The 22,220-nt window shown below is 45.6% G+C and overlaps 1 protein-coding gene across 6 annotated transcripts in view; it reads right to left on the minus strand.

The window, feature by feature from the left end:
* Nucleotides 1–2,850: 2,850 nt before the first annotated feature.
* ZFAND6 (zinc finger AN1-type containing 6) overlaps nt 2,851–22,220 on the minus strand; it is a 77,866-nt gene continuing 58,496 nt past the window's right edge. For 3 of the 6 annotated variants that reach the window (XM_083712907.1, XM_083712906.1, XM_083712908.1), the window contains exons 3-7: nt 20,795–20,906; nt 19,616–19,722; nt 14,098–14,319; nt 5,636–5,749; nt 2,851–4,052 (exon numbers count right to left, since the gene is read on the minus strand). In XM_083712907.1, coding sequence (XP_083569033.1) covers nt 3,904–4,052; nt 5,636–5,749; nt 14,098–14,319; nt 19,616–19,722; nt 20,795–20,906 — 704 coding nt within the window. In that variant the 3' untranslated portion in view covers nt 2,851–3,903. The remainder of the gene's footprint in view (nt 4,053–5,635; nt 5,750–14,097; nt 14,320–19,615; nt 19,723–20,794; nt 20,907–22,220) is intronic. The other 3 variants (XM_083712911.1, XM_083712910.1, XM_083712909.1) reach the window with 2 other exon arrangements.

Below are 22,220 nucleotides of genomic sequence, written 5' to 3' on the forward strand. Positions count from 1 at the left end.
GAAAGTAATGAATCCCAGAGTTTGGTGTGACTCGACAGCAACCTTCATCCCCCTATGCCCACCCTCCCCACCAGCCCAGCCCTTTCCAAACATTTGCTAACCAGATCCAGGCTGGAGGAAACATAACAAAAGCAGTTGAGGGAGGGCAGGCACACTTTCCCTAAACTTCATGAACTTTGGACTGCTCCTCCCTCAACCGGGTGTCTCCCAGATGTTTTGGACTACAATTCCCATCAGCCAGCAGCTTCCAAAACATCTGGAAGGCACAAGGTTCAGGGAAGGCTGCTGGCATGAGATGTGGAATCACAGACAAAGAGAGTCTCTTTCCCAATCATCTTTGATGCTGCCTGAATTTCCTTTGCACCATGCAGGGCCTAATCCAGGACTGGGGAATCTGTCAAATCCAAATCCAAACTCTGTAGCCCTCCAGCAGCCCTGAACGTTGACTATATTGGCAGGGCAAAGCCCAAAGTCTCAGCGTGGCTCTCTCTCAATTGCAGCTCAGAAAGAATTCCTTAAACGCACCAGGGAGAAGAGTTGGTGGAAGAAGCTTGGAAAAAAATTAAAGATTATTTACAGAAATACTGTAAAATCAATGAATGGTTAGAAAAATGTTGGAATGAAGTTATATGGCTTTAGCAGAAATGTTATAAGGAACTAAGTACAAATAGATTGTTAATGCATTAAAGGGAAAAATAAGGTTAGAATATGTTAAGATAAATTACAGGACAGAAAATAGAGGAAGATGGAAAGGAATTGCTGAAACAGTTAACTGAAGTGGAATGCAAAAAGGGAGGTGTGAGGAGGTCGTGGAAACAAGTGAATGAAAGATAAGATATTGAAACTATTGGATGTTTTGTTAATTCAATGTTTTATGTAGTGTTTTTGTTTTTGTAATGTATCATATTGTCTTGTTTAATTCTTTTTCTTCTTTTTGTAATCTTTAAACTGTTAATAAATATTTTTTTTTTTTAAAAAAAGAATTCCTTAAACACACAGGATCTTTGGTAGTTGCATTTAGGTAAACGCTTTGGGAAGTTCCTTCAAGAAAATTGGTTCTTTGGGTGGAAAGGCACAAAAAACATTAGGTTGCAGTAGGCAAGGCATTCCGGGTGTCAGTCTTCCTATCTGCAATATGGGGGCAATACTGCACTGGCCTACAGGCAGGGTTGTAAGGATAACTGATAAACATATTTAGAACAGCTTGGACACTCTAGCACTACCAAACACACCCTTCCTGGAAGCTCTATTTAGCTCAGCGGGACTGGCTTCTGAGTAAACATGCATAGGCTCGCACATTTAAATGCTACAATCACTTTTAACAGTCTTTTAATACTGAAGAATTAAACTGAATAATGGCAGTGTGGCAATTTCACTAGTGTTTTCTGTGAATGATGAAGATGCACCTCAGCCTCTAACCCTAGCTTTAAAAATCTGAGCTTAGGACCCGCCCTATTCTTGCAAGTTGTTTTAGTTTTTCATGTTGTGCTTGAAATCGCTGCCACCTGCCGTAAGACCATGCAGGGGGCATGCAGAGTAACACACTTATTCCACACCCACTTATTTAAAACCTCCCCCCTCTGCTCCCCAGAGCTTCAGTTTAGCAAGTTTGTGGACCCTTGTGGGGGGCCGGACTATATTTTGCTGGGGTGAGGGGAAAAGAGGGCGGTCCCTGGGCGTGCCTGGCCTTAAATAGCCCAAGCCGCGCCTCCCCTCGTCCGCCGATTGGCGGGCTGGGTTGCAGGCACGCCCAGGGATTCCCCAGTTCTCGAGGGGGCGGGGAAAGCCCCCGCGAGTGTGGGAGGTCCTGCCCGCAACACCCTCTCCTCTGCAGGCATGGAAAGGGCTTTATTTAAAACCTCCCCCCTCTGCTCCCCAGAGCTTCAGTTTAGCAAGTTTGTGGACCCTTGTGGGGGGCCGGACTATATTTTGAAAAATAATAATGAACGAATTCCTATGCCCCACAAATAACCCAGAGATGCATTTTAAATAAAAGCACACATTCTACTCATGTAAAAAAACGCTGGTTCCCGGACCGTCCGTGGGCCGGATCTAGAAGGCGATTGGGCTGCATCTGGCCCCTAGGCCTTAGTTTGCCTACTGATGTGTTAGCTTGGCAGGCCAAAGGGAGAGCATCTCAGGACCACACACAGTCTGGGTCCACCCACCTGTGACTCTGGACCAACGCTCCACCCCAGACATTTAAAACACATGCCTTCTCTTGATGACCCCCTAAGCCAGCCTTTCTCAACCTGTGGGTCCCCAGATGTTGTTGAACTACAACTCCCATCACCCCTAGCTAGCAAGGCCAGAGCTCGGGGATGATGGGAGTTGTAGTCCAACAACATTTGGGGACCCACAGGTTGAGAACCGCTGCAATAGAGCTACAATTCCCAGCATCCCTAACAAACTGCTGTTCTCAGAATTCTTGGGGGGGGGGGGACCCACGCACTTTAAGTGAGTTTGGTGTGGTGGTGATGAGGGTAGAGAGATTCTGTATGAGTGACTGAAGCAGACTGAGCCATAGCTCAGTGCGGGGAGATGATGCTTCGTATGCTGATTCCAGACCCTCTCCGTCCTACCTGGAGGTGCTGGGGATTAAACCTGGGACCTGCTGGTGCAAATCCGATACTCTACCACTTGAGCTACAGTCCATCCACAGAGTTGTAGAGTGGGAAGGGTCCCCGAGAGTCATCTAGTCCAGCCCTCTGCAATGCAGGAATCTGATCTGCAGCATTCAGGACAGATGGCCCTCCAACCTCTGCATAAAAATCTCCAAGGAAGGAGAGTCCCACCCCCTGCCGAGGGAGTCCTTCCATGTACAAAGCAACGCATACCATCGCCTCCAAATCCCAATTTTTTAAAATTTTATTTTAATCAAAGTTAAAGACGTGGATGAACATAAATACAATACAGTTAAAACTTCATCATTCTTCATATTGGTGTACATAAAGGACCCAATAACATAAACCCCAAGAAAACCTGCAGTCGGCAAGGAAGTGCAGACAACCCCCCCGCCCTCCCCCCGTCCCAGAACACACACACACACAGGGGAGAAGGGGGTGGGAAGAAATATCCTAGAAGTTATCTTTGAAAAGGAAAAACAAAAATCCCACACGCAAACTTTAGAATCTCAGAATTCTCTCTCTCTCTCACTCAATCACACGCTCAGACTCACGCATTACAAATGATTCATACATAAATAGGTAGTGGGGGGGGGTGCAAACAAGCTATTATGCTAACATATGTATAAACCTTTGTTAATGGGGGAGGAGAACGGAAAACAAAACAAAAACAAAAACCCAAGCAGCCGCAATGATTAAAATACATTCAGTTACTGATCGCTAGTTGTGCCGTACGAGGCGATATGGAGGGGGGGGGGGAGGGAAATCGTGCTGCAGAGAAAAGGAAAGGAAAGCTATATACAAAAAAAGATGGGGAAATCCCCGAAAAACAAAAACGGCCAGGTTAATGCATGCATGTTTGAGTGATATATCTCTGTGTCGGTATTATAAAAAGCCCTCTGCACTCAACTAAAATTAAAAATTATTTCAAAAGGATAATACTTGAATAGCCATCGTATTTATTCAGGGGCCCCACAGGGACTCCTATAGTGAATCTCACAAGTGTAAAGGTTCCTTAACTCTTCAGCTGTTGTGGTGGTGGTGGTGGGGGGGCATTGCAATAAAGTTTAGTCATGTTGTTCTAAAAGGGAGAGGGGGGAACCTATGCTTTCGGATGACATGCATGATTCGGCATGACTAAAGCAGGAGGGGAGGAAGAATTGGGAAGGGGGTGGGCGAGGGGAAGAAGCTCAAGTCAATTTCATCTGCAGATGGTCATATATTTTTTGTGGTTTTTTTTTCTCGTTTTTGTTTAATATTCCAGCTAGAGTGTAGCAGTTCAAATCTTCTGGATCTTTTCCCCGACGACTACAGGATTCTCTTTTCTGATCTTCTCGGCTGCGTCCGCTTTGTAATTGTAAGAGCAACTGTGGACGTCTGAGTAGCGGTGGACGCCGCAGTAAACGTGGCCGCACCTGCATTCAAATCCTGCGGAGGAGAGAAGACAGGGAGGCTGTAAGAGGCCTGGGGGTCAGGAGAAGAGCGGGGTGCACTTCCTTTGCTCAAAGCGCCTAGTGGGGCAGGAGAGCTGAATTTAATGTCTATGTATTTCACATCTGGCAATGCAGGGATCCCAACTGCAGAATCCAGGGCAGATGGCCAGGCATCCAATTTAAAAATCTCCAAGGAAGGAGAGTCAACCCCCTTCCGAGGGAGTCCTTTCAGCCATATACCTGTGTACAAAACAAAGAGTGCCCCTTTGGCTTCAGATAGTACATGGGTAAGGCAAAGGGTAAAAGGACCCCTGACCATTAGGTCCAGTCGCGGACGACTCTGGGGTTGCAGCACTCACCTCGCTTTACTGGCCGAGGGAACCAGCGTATAACTTCTGGGTCATGTGGCCAGCATGACTAAGTCGCTTCTGGCGAACCAGAGCAGTGCACAGAAACGCCGTTTACCTTCCCGCCGGAGTGGTACCTATTTATCTACTCGACTTTTTGGCGTGCTTTTGAACTGCTAGGTTGGCAGGAGCAGGGACTGAACAGCGGGAGCTCACCCCGTCGCGGGGATTTGAACCGCCAACCTTCTGATTGGCAAGCCCTAGGCTCTCTGGTTTAACCCACAGCGCCACCCGTGTCCCAGTACATGGGTAGACAAGTCTAAAAAGCCCAGGACAAAAATTTTCATGGACCTCTAGTGGCTATGGTGGCTCATTTGCAAGAAGTAATGTATTTAGCATCAGTTCTGGAAGTGTAGACTCGATTCTGGCCAAACAAAGCCTTCTGGGTGTGTATTGTGCTGCAGGGACCCCCAAAGTAATTTTCTGCACAACATTTCAGATCAGACTGGTTGAAAGGCTGCTTGTCAGCTCATCGCACGTTGAAGGGCACAGTGACAACGCGACACCAGTAATGTTAATAATAAATACACCATTTCATTATTACTTGCTCAGAACCTTCACAACTTGCCCTTCAGCTTGGTGGATTGCCAAGTTATGTACAACTTACATAAAGAAAACACAAGTCTTATAAAACTTGCATTAAAAAAACAGAAGTCTTATAAAAACCCAATTTAACAATTAAGAGCAGGCTACTTACCGTAATTAGCAGTAATAATAAGATGCATGAAACAGCAGCTGCTATAAAGATACAGTGGTACCTTGGTTTAAGAACAGCTTCGTTTATGAACAACTTGGATTAAGAACGCTGCAAACCCGGAAGTAGGTGTTTTGGCTTGTGAACTTTGCCTTGGAAGCAGAACATGTTCAGTGTGTTCCATTTGTAAATTGAGTCCCCTGCAGGGAAGCACACCTTGGTTTAAGAATGCTTTGCCTTAAGAACGGACTTCTGGAACGGATTAAGTTCGTAAACCAAGGTACCACTGTAGTTTCAAAGACACACACAAAATCATCAAGCTTTGCACTACCTCCTCTAAACGGGGGAGTAAAAGGCAGGGGCTGGTTTGAGCTCAATGTTAGAGGATCCAGACGTGTCTATTTCAAAGGCAGAAGTAAGCTCTTACTGTTGATCTACAGCTCGCATTTCAAGTTAATGAAATGAAAAGGAACTTACCGGTAAGCCCAACCTTCTTCCGGCACATGAAGCAGCGAGTTTTTTTCTGTTTTGGTTTGTCGAGTGATTTCTCTTGTTCTTCAGAGGATGGCTCTGCGCTATCTGATGCTGAAGCTGCGGGGAAAGAGAGCAAAAAGATGCGAGAGAGATAAAGACAAGGCAAAAAACTGAACTTTGCAGTTTCGGGTCCTGCGCCCTTGGGGTTTAAATTCCTCCCTCGAAGACCCAAATCTGGCCATGTCCAGAACTTTAACCAGATTCCTCCATCGTTTAAATACTCCAGAAGGCTCCACCATACACTCACCACCTTGTTTAATCTCTCTGCAAGTCACGAGAGGCGGAAATCAAGCTGAGATTTAGCTTTGTATTCAGAGGCAGTTGGACATTTATTTGCAAAGGGAAATGATGGCCGTATGCTGCTCACATGAAAATCTCCCACGCCAAAGGGGTTACTCGACAGGAAGCCTGCACCCCGCTTGCTCCCCTGGATGCACACAGAGCACTTCATGTGCTGGAAACCCAGCAGAGAGGCTCAATACACAGCCTCGTTTCGGGGGGTATAAGGGGATGTGTGCAACACTGCCTTTGCCCAAGCACAACAGACTTCTGCTCACCCAACAAGCCTTCCTCTTCCACTCCCTCCCCTGTGCAGCCCCCAGAAACTCTAGAGGGTTTGGGGCTCCTCTGGAACAGTGGTGTAGTGGGCAGGGGTCCGAGGGGTGGTGGCCTCGGGTGCAAAATTATGAGACGGGCACAACCAGACAACCCACAGCAGGCTCCCTCAGCATTGCTGAGCTCCTGCCACCTTCCGGAGCTGCAGGGAGGCAAGCTGCACCTGGTCCGAGCCTTCAGGGCTGGGACAACGCCTCCTCTGTGCGCCTGATGCCCCGATGAGGTTGGGCCATCTCGCCCTTTCCTCCCCCCAGCTGCCCAGTCCACCAGAGGGGTGCAACACTTGCCCTGCCCTGGGCACCAGCAACCCATGCTAAGCCACTGCTTTGGAGTAGATCTTTTAACAATTCATATACTGATTAACACCAGGGTGTTTGTATGTGTGCGTGTTTAATTACGTAAGTTTTATCTTCTCCCAATAACAAAAGAAGATCCCTGGTGGATCAGGCCAATGGCTCATCTAGTCCAGCATTCTGTTCTCCCAGAGACCAACCAGATGCCCATAGAAAGCCTCAAAGCAGGACCCGAGAGCACAACAGCGCTCTCTCCCCCCTGCAGTTTCCAGTAACTGGTATTCAGAAGCATCACTGCCTCTGACCATGGAAGTAGAACAAAGACTCTCCCTCCTCTGCCATGAATTTGTCCCAACCTCTTTTAAAGCCATCTAGATTGGTGGCCATTGCTGAATCCTGTAGGAGGGAGTTCCATCGTTTAACTCCTCGTTCACCCTCAGTCCAATGCACATTAACATCATGTTTTTCATTTATTTCTCATACAGAAGATGAAACAATACAGGTATTGTTTTCCATAGCGAAGAAGCTGGACATTCTAAGGGCAAACAACCTATGTTGTTGTTTTTAAAGAAAAAGGGACATGAAAAGAGGAACGCCAATTGTTGAAGAATGGATTGTACAAACATAGGAAATTGTAATACGGTTAAATAAATGAATATAGCAAGGGTTAGGGGAGGGAAGGCAACAGAACAATGTTTTTTACGGCGAAATGGGGTATGTTTCTTAGGCAATGGAGCAACAGAGCTCCAGAAAATGTGCAGCCTTATGTATGGTTGTGGGTTTCTTGCAACACAATTTTACGCTGAAATCTTTGAAATACAGGATATGCATTGATAATAACAAATTTTAAAAGCACTGTAGTTTCTAAGCAGTGTACAATGAGGTACAAAACAGATACAAAAGATAAAGTTAAATTATCCATAAAATCGGGGGGGGGGGGAGGGAGGGCCTTACTTAAAAAGCCTGCTGAACTAAAAAGGTCTTCACAAAGCACCCAAAGTTAAAAAGGGAGGGGATCTGTCTGACCTCAGCCAGGAGAGATGTCCACAGAGTCAGCCCCACATTACTGACTGCATGGCTCCTGGTGGACACAAGCTGTGCATCTAAGCCACAAGGGACCAATAGCAGCGACACTCCCCTAAACACCTGTGATCAGGTAGGGATCTGAGGAATAAGGTATTCTTGGCCCAAGCTGTTAAGGGTCTTGTTTTGGGAGCACACTACAGATAAGAAGGGGGGAAGTTGGAAGCCACTGGAATAGAAATTAGGGGTGTGCAGGGGACTGCAAAGGGGAGGGTGAGGAAGGGGAGCACCCCAACAGGAATCACAACTAAAGAATACCCACCGAGCCTCAGCTAACTCCCAATATACAAAACATTTTCATTTTTCGGGCAAGCCTCACAAAGTGGCTGACATAAATAATAATTGCCATGCCAGTAATTTATGTCTACACCCCAACTGATCATTGTGCTCTGCAAGAGAGGGATTTCTGCGGGTGCAACCCCATTGGGAGATCTGCTCCATGCCATAAAAGTATAATAATAATCCTGAAATCATCACACACCTTTAAAACAGGGAGAGAGAAGTGTGAACTTCAGTTCAATAAGGCTGGAAGTGTGCGCCTTTAGTTTTAGCTATCTTCATGAATTGGCTTAAATACCACTCTTAGTCTGAAATAAGACTGAAATAATGACATCTGAAGTGGGCCACTGGCAGCTGAAATAGGGGGTTATATAAGACTGAAAACATGTCTTTGCAGACAGCCTTAAAAGTTGCTTAAGACTCAGAACCCTAACACAACTCCTCAATATAATCTTTGAAGATTGCCTAGGTCTTCCAATTGGTGGGTGAGGACTCACTAGTGTACTGTGGTCTGATCCAAGGCGGGTTGCAACAGGCATACTACCACCATGCAAATGTATGGTGAAAGATTGAGAAATGGGTCCCCAAAGGCATGTTTGGGTCTTGGATCTCTGAAAAGGCTTAAGTTGCCTGGTCTAGAACAAGTTAAGCAGTTGCAGCTCCCAGAGCCAGCAAAGAAGGCAATACATTTTACTTACAGCCAGTGCTTCCCCCCCCCCCCCCAAGAAAAAATAGGTGCCGGAACTCACCATGAAGTTGTTACAGCAAGTCACCAGGTGACTTGGGGCAGCCCTGAACGGGTGCCGGTTTGACAACAGCTGCATTCAGTGCCCGAGGAGGTGCTAAAAACTATGGCAAGCTGTCTCCCTAGTTGGTTTGGGGGTTGCCCCTGGTTCTGGTGCAGGTCAAATAAATGTGCCCCTGCCTCCCTTGTTCTCATAGATTCAGGCGGATGGCTAGGGCAGCTCAGAAGGGCCCTTAAGAAAATACTTGTGTGCAACGGTAGAGGCTTAAAAGCTTAAGGCCCACTACCGCTACATGGGAGACGGATTGAAGAAAAGGAAATCCGAATTGGCTCTGTCCCATAGCTTGAGCAATTGCACCTAGGAGCGGCTAGGCGCTAGGTGGAGTCATAGATTTTAAAAAAGTGTAGACCCGCACACACTGGCCACCACCCATTTTGACTTGAAATGTTCATTTTCATACTTTCTCAGAAGTATGTAAAGGCAAGAAGCGGGCAGGGAGATTGCCGGCCCGCAGTGGCACCCGCCCGAGAGGTGCCAGAAACCAGAGTCTAAAATTACCTAAGCACATCACTATTCAAGCAAGATAAATTCAGGTTGCAAACCATTGATCGAAACAAGGCAGAGATTAGGTAAAAGGTTTTACAATAATAACCCTGCCCTCCCAACATCTGATGTGTAACAGTAGTTCATGCATTGGTTATTTTGAGATTAGACTCCTGCAATGTGCTCTACGTGGGGCTTTGCTTGAGCTTGATCTGGAAGTTGCAGGGAGTGCAGAATGCTGCAGCGTAACTACTGCCAGGAACGTGATTTTGTCAACATATAACACTTTTGCTCAGAGGCCTGTGCTGGTTGCCAATTCGCTACTGGGACAAGTTCAAGGTAACAACCCTTCACAGTTTGGGACCAGTTTACTTGCATACCCCATATATACCCACTTGACCACTTGCATAACATGTTTTATCCGGTGCCGAAAAGTACAGTGAAGCCTTCTGCCTGATATCAAGAGGCAGGGAGTTCCAAAGTGCAATGCTAAAAAATTGATTCCTTACTAATGCGGAGCGAGTATTATGTGGTCCCTGCAACAAAGCAGTCAAGGGGGGATAAATGGGGTAAACCTAAGAGTAAATAAAGGAGAAAAATCAAACAGAACTCTCAGCCTCTTGCATTTAGGAGCTTACAGCCTTAAATATATTTAATTGCATTGCTATATCCTGCAAGGATCCCCAAGAGCCAGACCCTGGTTTGCTTGGCGTCAGAAAGGTGGCTACATCGTGGGCCTTTGGACCAAAGCTCCAGGAACATGCCATCAATTGTGGGGTGAGACAACAAATGGAGATGTAATGGAAGTGTGTGTGGGGGGTGGGGGGTGTATATCAGCAACAATTAAAATGTCTGCTTAGTTTTGGACCAGGGTGAGGGACGAAGGGATAAAGTCAACACCTTCATGGAAGAGGTGGGTTTTGAGGAGAGATCCTCAGGGGGAGACTGACCCAGCTCCAAGCAGTACTATGACTTTTTATGCCCCATTACTCCACACTCCCCAAAAGATTGGCTTGTCCCTGAACTTAAACGATGCTGACGTATCCAGCAACAGCTAGAGGGAGCACTTGTGCAACACCCCCAAAATAAGAGAAAGTTCACTGCTGAAACAACAACAAAAAGGCACATATTTGCATGTGCTAATTTAGATGCAAATTTAAAATGAATTAGCTTGTTTTTTAAAGGAGATAAGAAACACCTCACCCTTGTGGGGGAAGAGTGTGGCCATGTGACCTGCATGCTTGCAGGTAATCATTGTGGATGGGCAACCAACAGCCCTGAGAAGTAGTTTCATTTGTGCAGCACCAGCGGCTGGATGTTTTTATCCCTACGTTTCTATCCCTACGTTTTTAATACATTTTGTTTCATTACTGTATTTTATTCTTGTTGTAGACCACTTTGAGATTTTGTTGTTATAGGAAGCCATTCAAAATTCAACACACCTCTCCTAAGAGGCAGGAAACTGCTAGGCAGCTGAGTTAATATAGAACTTTTTTAGAATTCCCTTCTCTGACCTTTGGACATCACGAAACAAACTGATTGTCCCTGGCAGAATACTGCCAGAGGATGAATGTACATAAAAGTCAGCTCCAGGACAGACAGACAAATACAGAAAGGGGAGGGGGAAGTGTTGAAAACCTAACTGCAAAGTTAGATGAAATATGGCAACTGGTTGGAATTACAAGGCTTTGATCAAGGAGTTTTATTATACCAGAGCCCACTAGGAGGAACGGGGAATAGAGTAGCAATTTGGGGAGGACTCAGTTTCCAGAACAGCCAAAAAACTCAAAGACCAAACTCTGTGCCAGGACACAACAGTGGAGCGAAAGCATCGAACATTAAGGTAACCTGTTGAATGTACAAGGAGCAATTCATATTGGTAGAGAAGACCATGCCTAGCACTGACCTTCCCTCTCTCTGCCAATAATACGGACAAGACTGAGATGCAATCCGGCAGGAGGGAGTAAGGATGTGTCTGTTCCCTGATGCAGCCTTTTGCTAATAGAGGAGGGGAATCCCATGGCTAGACAGCACCAGTCTGTACCTGAGTTACAGACAACTACACAATGCACAGGGCGAAGGATAGAAGACAGTATCAATGGAGATACCAAGCCTGCTCAAGGTATCTGGCGAACGATGTGCATCCAGTTACAACTCAGGGAGGAAATAATAATTTAAACGTGCTCCAAGTACTAGAAGTTTGGGGCACATTGCTAAAAAATTTACAGCAGCCATTGCCAAAAAGCAATGCAATTCCCTCTGGTGGGAATTGTAAGACAAAAACATCTCCAGAGGGCACCTATTGACCATGCTGGCAGAGGCTGATGGGAGCTGGAGTCCTTCAACATCTAGAGGGCCACAAGCTACCCATCCCTGTCGTATGCCAGACTTTCACTGTCCACAGACTATATACTTGAATCAAGCTGATACTGGAGGGGGAGACAGATGAAGTCAGGACTATCCTGGACAACTGTAGGTTAACACACAAGAACATTTTACGCACTGGCCAGGATCCAAGGAACCGTGCAATGAGTTCTGCGCAGCTGAAAAGAGAATTTAGATGTTCTTTCTTCGCAAATGAGTAGGAAGCAGTGCTCAGTGGAAGAGCATATGTTCTGCATGCAGAAGAATCCCAAAGCTTTGAACAGTGGAACCTCGGTTGTCGAATGCTTTGGGAGCCGAACAATTCGGAACCCTAACGCCGACAACCCGGAAGTGAATGCTTCCATTTTCGATCACGCCTTGGAAGTCGAATGGCTTCCGCAGCACGTTTCTCCAGTTCCCCCCTCTATTTTTTCAATGGATTTTGCCGGCCGGCAATTGCACCTGGGTTGTCGAATGTTTTTGGAAGTAGAATGGTCTTCCAGAATGGATTATGTTCGACAACTGAGGTTCCACTGTACCTTCAGTTAAATCTTCAGTTTAAAGGGAGGAGGAAATATGCTGGGAGCAGTAAAACTTAAGTTAGATGGAGAAGATGCCTGACCTGGCGTACAGCAGCAGTTTATACTCCTCTGCTGCACTGCAGACTACATCTCGAACGGGGAGAGTTAGAAGCATTCTGAGATATGGCACTGGGTGTGTGTGGTTGCCCTTAGCCACAGAAGAAGTCAAAAAGATCTAATACAAGCGACTGGGTGCACATTTCTTTTGGAGCTGGCCACTGATCTCTTTGTACCTTATATGAACAGAAAATGATTTTTTACAAGGAAAGGGGAGGCTGGTGCTTGAAGGGGAGGGAGGAAACATACATATACACACAGCCACCAGCAAGCACATCAGAGGCAAATGAAAAGCCTGGACATCAGGAAGGGTGCACTTAATGGTTAAAGCTTTTGTTTTTCCTGCTACACCCTTGTTCTTTACAGAACAGCATGAAGTTGAAAGATCTGGAGCTGCAAATGGAAGTATGAATTTAAAAGAGAAAGAAAGAAAGAGAGGTTATTAGAGCAGGATTAGGACACAGAATAAAGATATACAGACATTTGAATGCAGAAACATGCAGAAAAAGGTGGAAAACTGCTACAGTAAGCTTACTCTTTCTCAAAGGTAGCTTAAAAAGAACAGCTTTTTAAATTAGCAACTATGCCATGCATATAACAAAGTTAGTAGCAGAATCATGTTAAAAGACATTAGCAAATAGAGGACAATGTCTAGACCAAGACTGGGGGAAAGGATGGGATAAAAAGTGTTTGAGGTCTGACTCACTGCCAGGTGCTAAGACTGTGCACAATCTAGACAGCTTAGCCCTTTTGAATTCCCATGCATTCCAACAGGAGAATTACACACAGGGTCAGATCTCCCCGCCTTTGAAATGAACAGGTTTAAAAAGAGTACTAGATTGGGTCCATCTACATACTATTAGAACTAGATGCTTATTTCTCTCTATGCTCCGTTTTACCTAATCCCGCGTTTCCAAAACTTTTAGTATCTGGGGCACTGTTCCCTCGGCCCATTTTTGAGTGGAGAATGGAGAGATGTCTCATTCTTTCGCTGCTTCCTTTTCTCATGCAGCTTTTAGACCAGGTGTGGTCTAAGATGCTGCTGAACTACACCTCCCATCATCCCTGGCTGGAGCTGATGGAAGTTGTGGTTCAGTAACATCTGGAGGGCCAGGGGTTCATCCCACACCTGTTTTAGTCTAACAGTGTGGGCCTCTTTTTCATGCCTGCCAGAGAGCACAGCTAAAATTGCATCCAGGGCCCCCTTTCACCCTGGATGCAGGGTTGGGACCCAGGATGCTGTCTTGGCAGTTGTGACATTTCTATGATTCACCTGTTGCCTTCTCCGCTGCATTGCAAGGTGCCATCAGGGAATTTTGGCATTCCCTTATACCTTTTTTTTTGGAAGATATCGCTGCCAATAAGAGTGGCAGAAACAGTGTGTGGGTATAGATCAGGGGTGAGGAACCTTCTGGGAGTCACACGCTGACAGTGGGTGAGGCCAGAGGCAACAGTGGACAGAGCAATGGATGTGATCTTAGTGCAGCAGTGCGAATCCCAGCCATGCAAAAGCCAGGGGTTCCCCTGACACCACCTCGTCTCCATCTGGACAAGCAGAGACACCATCACAGTTCCAGAACACGTATCAGCTGGGCAAAAGAACTCAAGGAGGGCAAGGGGCAAGGGGTACAACCTGGGGAAAGGGAAAAGGTGAGGTTCCCCACCCCTGGTAGAGGTCATTGCTGGGGAAGAGGGCATCCCTACAGAGCGAATGCACCTGGTTTGGGCACTTGTTTTAACCAAGGTTCATTTTCCAGCCCCTCTCGTGGCACACACTTGCTTCCTGCCCCAGCCCAGTTTGGGAGTCACTGCTATAACCTACGTTAACAAGGAAACTCACTTACCTACTGTGTTTAGTGTTAAATCTGTATCGCGCCTCTTCGTTTTCACTCTCGAGTTCTCATCCGGGAAATCGGGATCATCTATATTAGTTTCTATGCTTGCATCATAATCACACTCTGTTTCTGAGCCCCTGGTAGTGTCAGGTAAATCTGAGTTATCCATCGACAATTCCTCTCCGGTACTGTCTATTGAAATTGTTTCGGCAAGGTCCACTGATGTTGGTTCTATTTATTCAACGGGACATGTATTTTAGGTATGTATTTTTATTCTTTAGAAAACACACACACGCACACAAACATGCTGCGTAGTCAGTTTGAAAGTGGTTTTCATTCGTTTATTGTTCAAAACGGACCCACCCACTCCTACAGTTCCTTACACCTGAGGGCTACAGCAGCGCAGGGCTGATTGACTCTGCGTGCAAAGCCATCAAGGGTGAGGGTGGCGAGGGAGGACTGCTTAGCAAGGGAATGTGATTTGATCTGCTTGGTTACCACTGGAAACAGAGGACACAAAAAGTGTTGGGAGTGTAGATGGGAGAAAGTTAAACAAAGATATGAACGAAGTTTTCCCACCCTGTAGTTTGATCAAGTGGTCCCCCCTGCCTCCTTTCTTAGCTACAATAGGATCAGTTTCTTTGTGCAGGGATTCAGAACTGCAACTGAATGAGCACTGGAAAGTGGGGAGAATAACAGAAATGCAATACGCATGAATGTCATGAAGCAACATGGGTGCCCTCAGGCAGACAGCTCTTGTGGTCTGGAGGTATGCAAAAAGTCCTTCCTACTCTGCTACATGCATTAAACCCCCTTGATAAATTGCGGCATACAAATATTTTAAATGACACAAAAATTATTTCTCTTTGTCCCCACTACACAGAAAGCTATTCTACATGGCTAAATCTACACGTGGCTTTCAGATTTTCCTATTTTACCTGTCCCTATAAGTGCTGAATAAATGCATGGACACACACTGGAAAGTTAGTACAGTGGTACCTCGGAAGTCAAACGTAATCTGTTCTGGAAGTCTGTTCAACTTGCAAAATGTTCAGAAACCAAGGTGCAGCTTCTGATTGGCTGCAGGAAGCTCCTGCTGCCAACCGGAAGCTGCGGAAGCCCCGTCAGACATTTGGGTTCCAAAGAACGTTCGCAAACCGGAACACTCATTTCCAGGTTTACAGCGTTTGGGAGCCAAAACGTTCCGAGTTGCAAGGCGTTAGCCAACCAAGGTACGACTAATGGCTTCCCAGTGTGCTTGTCCAAAGAAAAATCTCCAATATGTGCAGTTTGAAGGTCAGCTGCATGTGGGAAATTGCTTTGTGCCAAGTGGGGTGGGGGGAAAGACAATACATTTCCCTTTCAGAAAATCCACACTGGGGCCATAGCCAAGGATATCTATCAATTCATGCATATTAAGGATGAAGATTCCTAAGTGCCCACCTTCGTAGATTTTGGGTGAGGATGGGGGCAGTTGATAAGGGGATGCATAAGCCCAAGCTCTGATCCTTGCCAACTCCAGCTAAAGAAATTACAGGTAGGAAGGCAGGCAAATATCTCTGAGACCTTGGAGAGTGATTACTCACCAGTCAGTCAGCACTGGGCTAGAGGGTCCAACTGTGTGAAAGAAGTTGCCTTTTACCAGGTCCAACCATTGGTCAATCTAGGCTAGTATTATCTACTTCAATTGCCAGTGGCATGTGGCTAACCATGGTTTAGCAGAAATGTGCAGGTTCTTGGAGGGGAGACTGAGGTTGCTTTACTCCTCCTCCTGGTGGTTCTGCTGCTGCACTAAGTCATGATTTGGCTTAGCATTCTGTCCCCACCAGGTTCATGGTTTAATTCTCCTGGAATTCTCCATGAGCCATAAGCCACAGGACAAACCCTGGTGATGGCTTGTTAGTCTGGAGAGAACTGAACTATGAGCAAAGGCTCAGCTGGGTCACCAAGCCACAGTTTAGCAAGGCACATCAGAACAGAACAAGTGGGAAAGAGCAAAGCAGTCACAACCTCCAAGAGTCCACACATCCATGCTAAACTGTGGTTTGGCTTAGTAGAACATTTTAGCCAGGCCAAGGGTTATTTAGGGTCTCAGGCAGATAAAGAGATCTTTCTTCCTTGATCCCCTGTTTTTACTGGAGATGCCAGGGATTGAAATTACCTGCACGCAAAACATGTGCTCTACCATTGAACCTGCACGCAAAACATGTGCTCTACCATTGAGCTATGGTTAGGAGAAGGAGCCTTGTGCTATCCCAAACTGCAACCGCAGAAAGCTCATAGCAGTAAGTATGAACGGAACTGCAGTCCAAGGTATTTCCCACATATTGAATTTTACACAGACTCACACAATCCACATTTCACTGCACCAAACTATGTAGCTTTAGATCCACAGATATATCCAAGCATTACAGGCAAAAAAAATTATCGAATATATATTTATATTTTTAGAACTTATACCTCTCTTTTCTACTTTGTAAAAGAGTTGCTCAAATATACGACTCTAACTCATGTGAGCATTTGCTCCCCAGGTAAAACGCATTATCAGTACTTTCAGTTCTTGATGCTATGCATGAGTTGTATCTTTAAAATATAATAGGAGAAACCAGCCACTGGGGGAATATATTGTAATGGGAAAGCATAGATTCATACCCTGTAATGTCCTTCTGTGGATTGTGGAGAGAACTCCTGGCATACCAAAATTTCATACAGGCGAGCTTTCCACCAACTAAAGGGTTCAGCAGATGTCTTGGAATCGCATTACATCTTCAAATCATCTATTTATCTTGAGATACAGACCATTTTATGGTTTCTCTGTTCACCAACAGAGACTTGACTAGTCATGACTTGGATTAACATATAACCAGGTGTTAGGTCAGCGACCTAAGGCCAATGGACCAGAAGTGTCCCGCGGAGGTTGTTTGACCGGCCCACGAGCCACCCCCGAACCGAGGAGCCCGCTCTCGCGCTGCGCTAGTCCGGCAAAAGCGCAGCGCAGGGACTTGCTTCCGTGGTGCTGGAAATCACGTCTGTGGACGCACAAATGCTGAAAATCGCAGCCGCGCACGCGATCCAGCCTACAGAGGGATCTCTGTGGGACCAATCTGACCCAGGAAAGATAAACCTTGCTGATCCCTGATATAAACGAAGAATATATATATATGGCACTGCATTTTGGCAGCTTCATTCCATTCTGTTTAGGCTTTGTGTCCCCTTCATTTATATTTCGCATCAGGGTTTATATCCCACCTTCACTCTGCAAGAAACTGGGAAGCACACATGAGAGGGTCTGGAGCAGCATCGCTCAATGTGGTGCTTTCCAGATGTACTCAGACTACAACTGCCATCACGCTTGGCCAGTGGTCATGCTCACAGTGCACTGTCCATTCTATGGCTAGGAGACCCGGTTCACATCTCTTTTACAGATGTGGTATCACACAATACAACACCCTAAAGATTAGATGGCTCCAAACAGAAAAGGGGGTTATGCCACATTCACAGAGACAAACACAGCTGGTTTTAGCAAGGAAGAAAGCTCAGCTGCAGCTAAGGCTCTTTCCCCTCCCCACCCAGAAGCCACTCAAGCCAGTGAGTGGCCACATTTCCATACAGGCAAGAGACCATGGCTCAGTAGTGGAGTACATGCTTTGCATCAAGAAGCTCCCAAGTTCAATCCATGGACTCTTCAGTCAAAAATGAGCAGGTGATGAGAAAATCCATGCCTGGGATCCTGGAGTCACTGCCAGTCGGAACAGACAATGGCAGGCTCTTGGGGACAAATTATTAGACCTGGTAGAAGGCCCCTTACGCTTACCTCAGTGTAGGGTTTTCTTTTAAAACCCCACACCAGTGCTCTGTTTTGAATATGCAGCAAATCAGAGCCCAGACCACAGAACTAAAAGGCAGGTATTGCTTAGCTAAAAGAAGGACAACGAAACAAACAAAAAAACCCCACCAAAGGCAGAAGATGTGATCCGAGCCCAATGAGCACAAGGGGGCGCCCACAAGGGCTTCTCTCAAGAAAGGAAGAAACCCTGCTATGTTATATTGGGAGGAAAATACAGATAAAGCTTTCACTTACTCTAGAACACACGACACTCGTCTAATACCCCTTTTCTTATCTCAAGGCCCTAGCTGTCAAGTGTGTGACCGAGATCCAGCTTAACTTGCAAGCCATCTGCAACAGCTCCCCCATGGCAGAAATGAGTACACAGGGATGGGTGTGGGAGCTGAGTAATGCTGTGCTTATGTCATTTCACTGCATCTTTCCAGAATGTGTATGAGAAAGAGCACTGCTGCTTGTGTTTCTGAATTTCAGGAACACTCAAATAATATTAGGCACGCTACACGTGGGGGTAAGTCTCCCTGAACACAGTGAGACTCACTTCTGAGTAGGAAGGATCACATTGTTAACTGTATTAATGACATGGTTTAGAGTCACTGCAAAAAAACACACCCTAAAAGATGAAATTGAGCACGATCTGTTTTAGAAGCACATCTGGAATGCTCAAAGGCAGGTTTTGGGGGCCCAGACTCTCCACTGTTATCTGTGCCCAAAGGGCACAAGGATGCCCCAACATCCGTCAAGGAAAGCTCAGTTCCACAAATAATACATATAGCAATTTTAAAGGGGAATCTCCCTGAATGTCACTTTAAAAAACCCACATGCAAAGGAGTTCTGTGTTACCATGCTGATTTTAAAAAATCTATTGTGGCAAGATTTATTTTGTTTTTTTCTGCGTAAGCTCATGTCATAATAAGTCCCAGGACTCTCTTTCAGCAAAAGACTAACACAGGTACTTTAGCATAATTGCATTACTTGCCACACAACTGACAAAAAACTTTAAAGTCTGTTAGGCTTGTTGCAGTGAAATTCAGCTTTACACGTATAGGTGATTTCTTTGTAAAGCCACAGGGTGGATTCAAATTAAGCGAGGTAAGCAAAGTTTGGATTCTCTTGAAATAAACTGGATGGCTGAAACATTCATGTCCATGGCATTAATCTGGATATTCAGTATATGACTGAATATCGCAAGATAAACAAACACACTCAAGCTTTGGAATCAAAAGGGGCTGGTAGACAAAAGATGGGATTTACTGGAGTCCGAAACCAGTAAGATTAAATTTCTGGTCATGCAGAGCTGCTCATCCAACTGTTTTATTTACCTCTTTCCAAAATGCTTAAACAGTAGTAATTTTGGGGGCGGGGCGGGGAAGGTGAGAAATCCTGGCACATTCATGTTTGCCTTATACCTTCTGTGACAAAAGTATTAAGTGCTTAAAGATTCTCTCCACTCTTAAAGAGATGCAATTGTCAGCAAGCTCACTGGGAAATGCCAGGGTACAATTCAAGTCTCTTCTTTTCAGTTCTGGCCTCTGCAGTTTTTGACAACTGGCATTGCGGAGTTATTGATAACCAGCAGTAGATCTAGTAGGACAACAATGTATGTTTTCTCTTCGTGTTTCAAGGCATTCCAAAAAGCATAAACAAAGACAGTGAAGGCATCCAACTAGTTCATATACTAACCTTGGACATCTTCTCTTTCAGGTCCTGCCTTGTCCACTATGTCTGTACTTTCCACTTCACATGTTGCTACAGATTCTGCTAAGAGTGATGATGGGCTTGACACAGGGCTAGAAGCGGGGTGGCAGGGAGAGAATTTCTTTAGAAAGTGGTACAGTCTTTGCCATAACTAGCACATGAAATATAGAAGGCAACTGTTTCAACTGCTTATAAGGGCAACTTGATATTATAGACACCAGGGTTCGAGATGCTACTGGGCCATGATGCTTGCTAAGTGACCTGGAGTCAGTCTCTCTCTCTCTCTCTCTCTCTCTCTCTCTCTCTCTCTGCTGAGCCTACCTCACCAAGACTGGCGTGAGGATAAACAGGGAAAGGGAGCCACAGTCGTCGCCTTAAGCTCCTCGAAGGAAAAGCAGGGCAGAAACAAAATGACAAAACGAATAAAATCATCAGAAGCAAAGTATTTGTCCAAAGACAAGTGCTGCCACCCATTGGACTGGTTGTAATTTAATAAGATGGTCAGCTGATGGGTGGATGAGGGCAGTGTCACATTTACCCCCACGGACTAGCCTCCACTGTGTTTACCTTGTATATTTAGCACAGAGCTCTGAAAATAATAGAACTGTCTTTGAAAGACTGTTCAGAAACTGGGGCCAGGCACTGGGACCAGAGCTGCCAGCACCAAAGCAGATTCACTGGCGTGCTTCCAATTCAAAGTGCAAATGCTCACCTTACAAGTGTTTAGGTCATACTTTGAAGTGCAGATTTTGCTGTGCCATTGCCCATACCAACAAGTTTTAAGTTGAGATCTTCCCCAGTCGACATCTGTATCTTTGGGGAGTACTCCAGCAAATCTGGGTACTTTTACAAACCTCAAAGCACACCTGAGTATGGCAATGCCTCCCTCACGTTTTCCTGTTCTGTCTAGGTAACCATCAGCACCTGAGTTTTGCTATTATAGGGAACAGTGTAGAAAGACGGGCTCCTGCTCTGCCCCCAGATACATTAACAAAACTATCACACACAGCTATAGTGCAGCACTCCCAATCCAAAAAAAGGGGGAATGCTCTCATTCATGCAGTTACCATTCTGTCCCCAAAATAGAAAATACTGCAATTAACATTATGGTAACAATTCCACATAGACCTTTGACACACACAAAGACAGGATGGCAATGTTTACCTTGGCTGCATAGGTGGTACAGGTGTAGAATCTAGTGTTGATGAAGTTTCCTGGATGTTGCCTTCAGTGCATTGAACTGGTAAAGACTCAGTTAGGCTACTAACAGAAGTTGCTGAAAGAAGAGGCACTCGTGTTAAGACAGTAATTGGCCATGCTAGAAGACAACTGGTCACCATAGGCTTGATGTTGCAATCTTAGGGCTGGGGGAGACTTTGGGCTGTGATGATTTCAGGACAGAATGATATCTACACCTAAGTTATTAACCACACCTCAGTTGCTTAGAGCATGGTGTCGATAATGCCAATGTTGCAGGTTCGATCCCCCTATGGGACAGCTGCATATTCCTGCATTACAGGGGTTGGACTACAATTCAATTATATATGCCCAACTAAAAGAGATGGCAATTGTGCCTTTGAATTTAATGTGCAGGTTGGTTTGTTTTTAAAATTCAAATAAGATAAAATTTGATATTTTAAAAACACAAAGAATACCTCTTCGGGGGAAGATAATCAATCCACACCACACATAGCTAAACAACGGAATTTACTGCAGCGATGGCCAACGACTTGGATGGCTTTAAAAAACGATCAGAGAAATTCATGGAGGATAGGCTTTACGATACTCCTTTAAGTGAATAGTGCAGACAAGGCCATACTTTTAGGGTTGCTGTTTTAAGTAATTCTGACATGGCTTTGCACTAACGAATCATAGAGCTTTAAACAGGTGGTCTGGATGTGGCCCAAGTTAAGAAAGTATTCATGGTCGCTTCCTGGAAAAGTTGCACTATCTTAAATGATGTGCAACATGCTATTTGGCAGGAAGGTCAACAGTGTAATGGGAGGTTCTGCAAGTCGCGTGTTGCCGTTTTAATTTGGCAGCAGCTGTTTCCAGATCACCTGGTTTTTTCCTCTCTCCTCAACGTAGCTATCCCTTCCTACATTGGCTGGTTTTGGCTCACAAACAAACCAGTCCCTCGATATGGCAGGGATGGGGAACCTTGGAACCAGAGACTAAATGCGGCCCCTTAGACCTCTGTACCTGGCCCTCAAGGTCTCTCTCACCAGCCCCACTTTGCAGTCTTCTTGCCAGTCTGGAATGTGTACTTAATACTCTAATAATGCAGTTGGCCTGAAAGGAGGACAGAGTGAGAGACTGGTGCAGAAACTAGCTACTTAGGGCTGCCAACTTGAATAAAATATTGGGGGGGGGGCAGGAAAGCCCCACACAATCGATCGCCAAGACGCAGTGCATGCACAACAGCTGAATGGCAATGACCATCAACTGGGGAGGACGACTGGCTGGCCCTCTCAAATCTATTTTTTTAGGGGCTAAAGAGACCTTGGCCCCTAGGAGTTGGTTCCTATGAGCCTGCTGTACAAAGGTAAAATTCACACTCAGGTCACTTTTGCCTCTGATTCTGCCCACT

The sequence above is a fragment of the Podarcis gaigeae genome (assembly GCF_964106915.1).
Source record: "Podarcis gaigeae genome assembly, chromosome: 14".
Lineage (NCBI taxonomy): Eukaryota > Metazoa > Chordata > Lepidosauria > Squamata > Lacertidae > Podarcis > Podarcis gaigeae.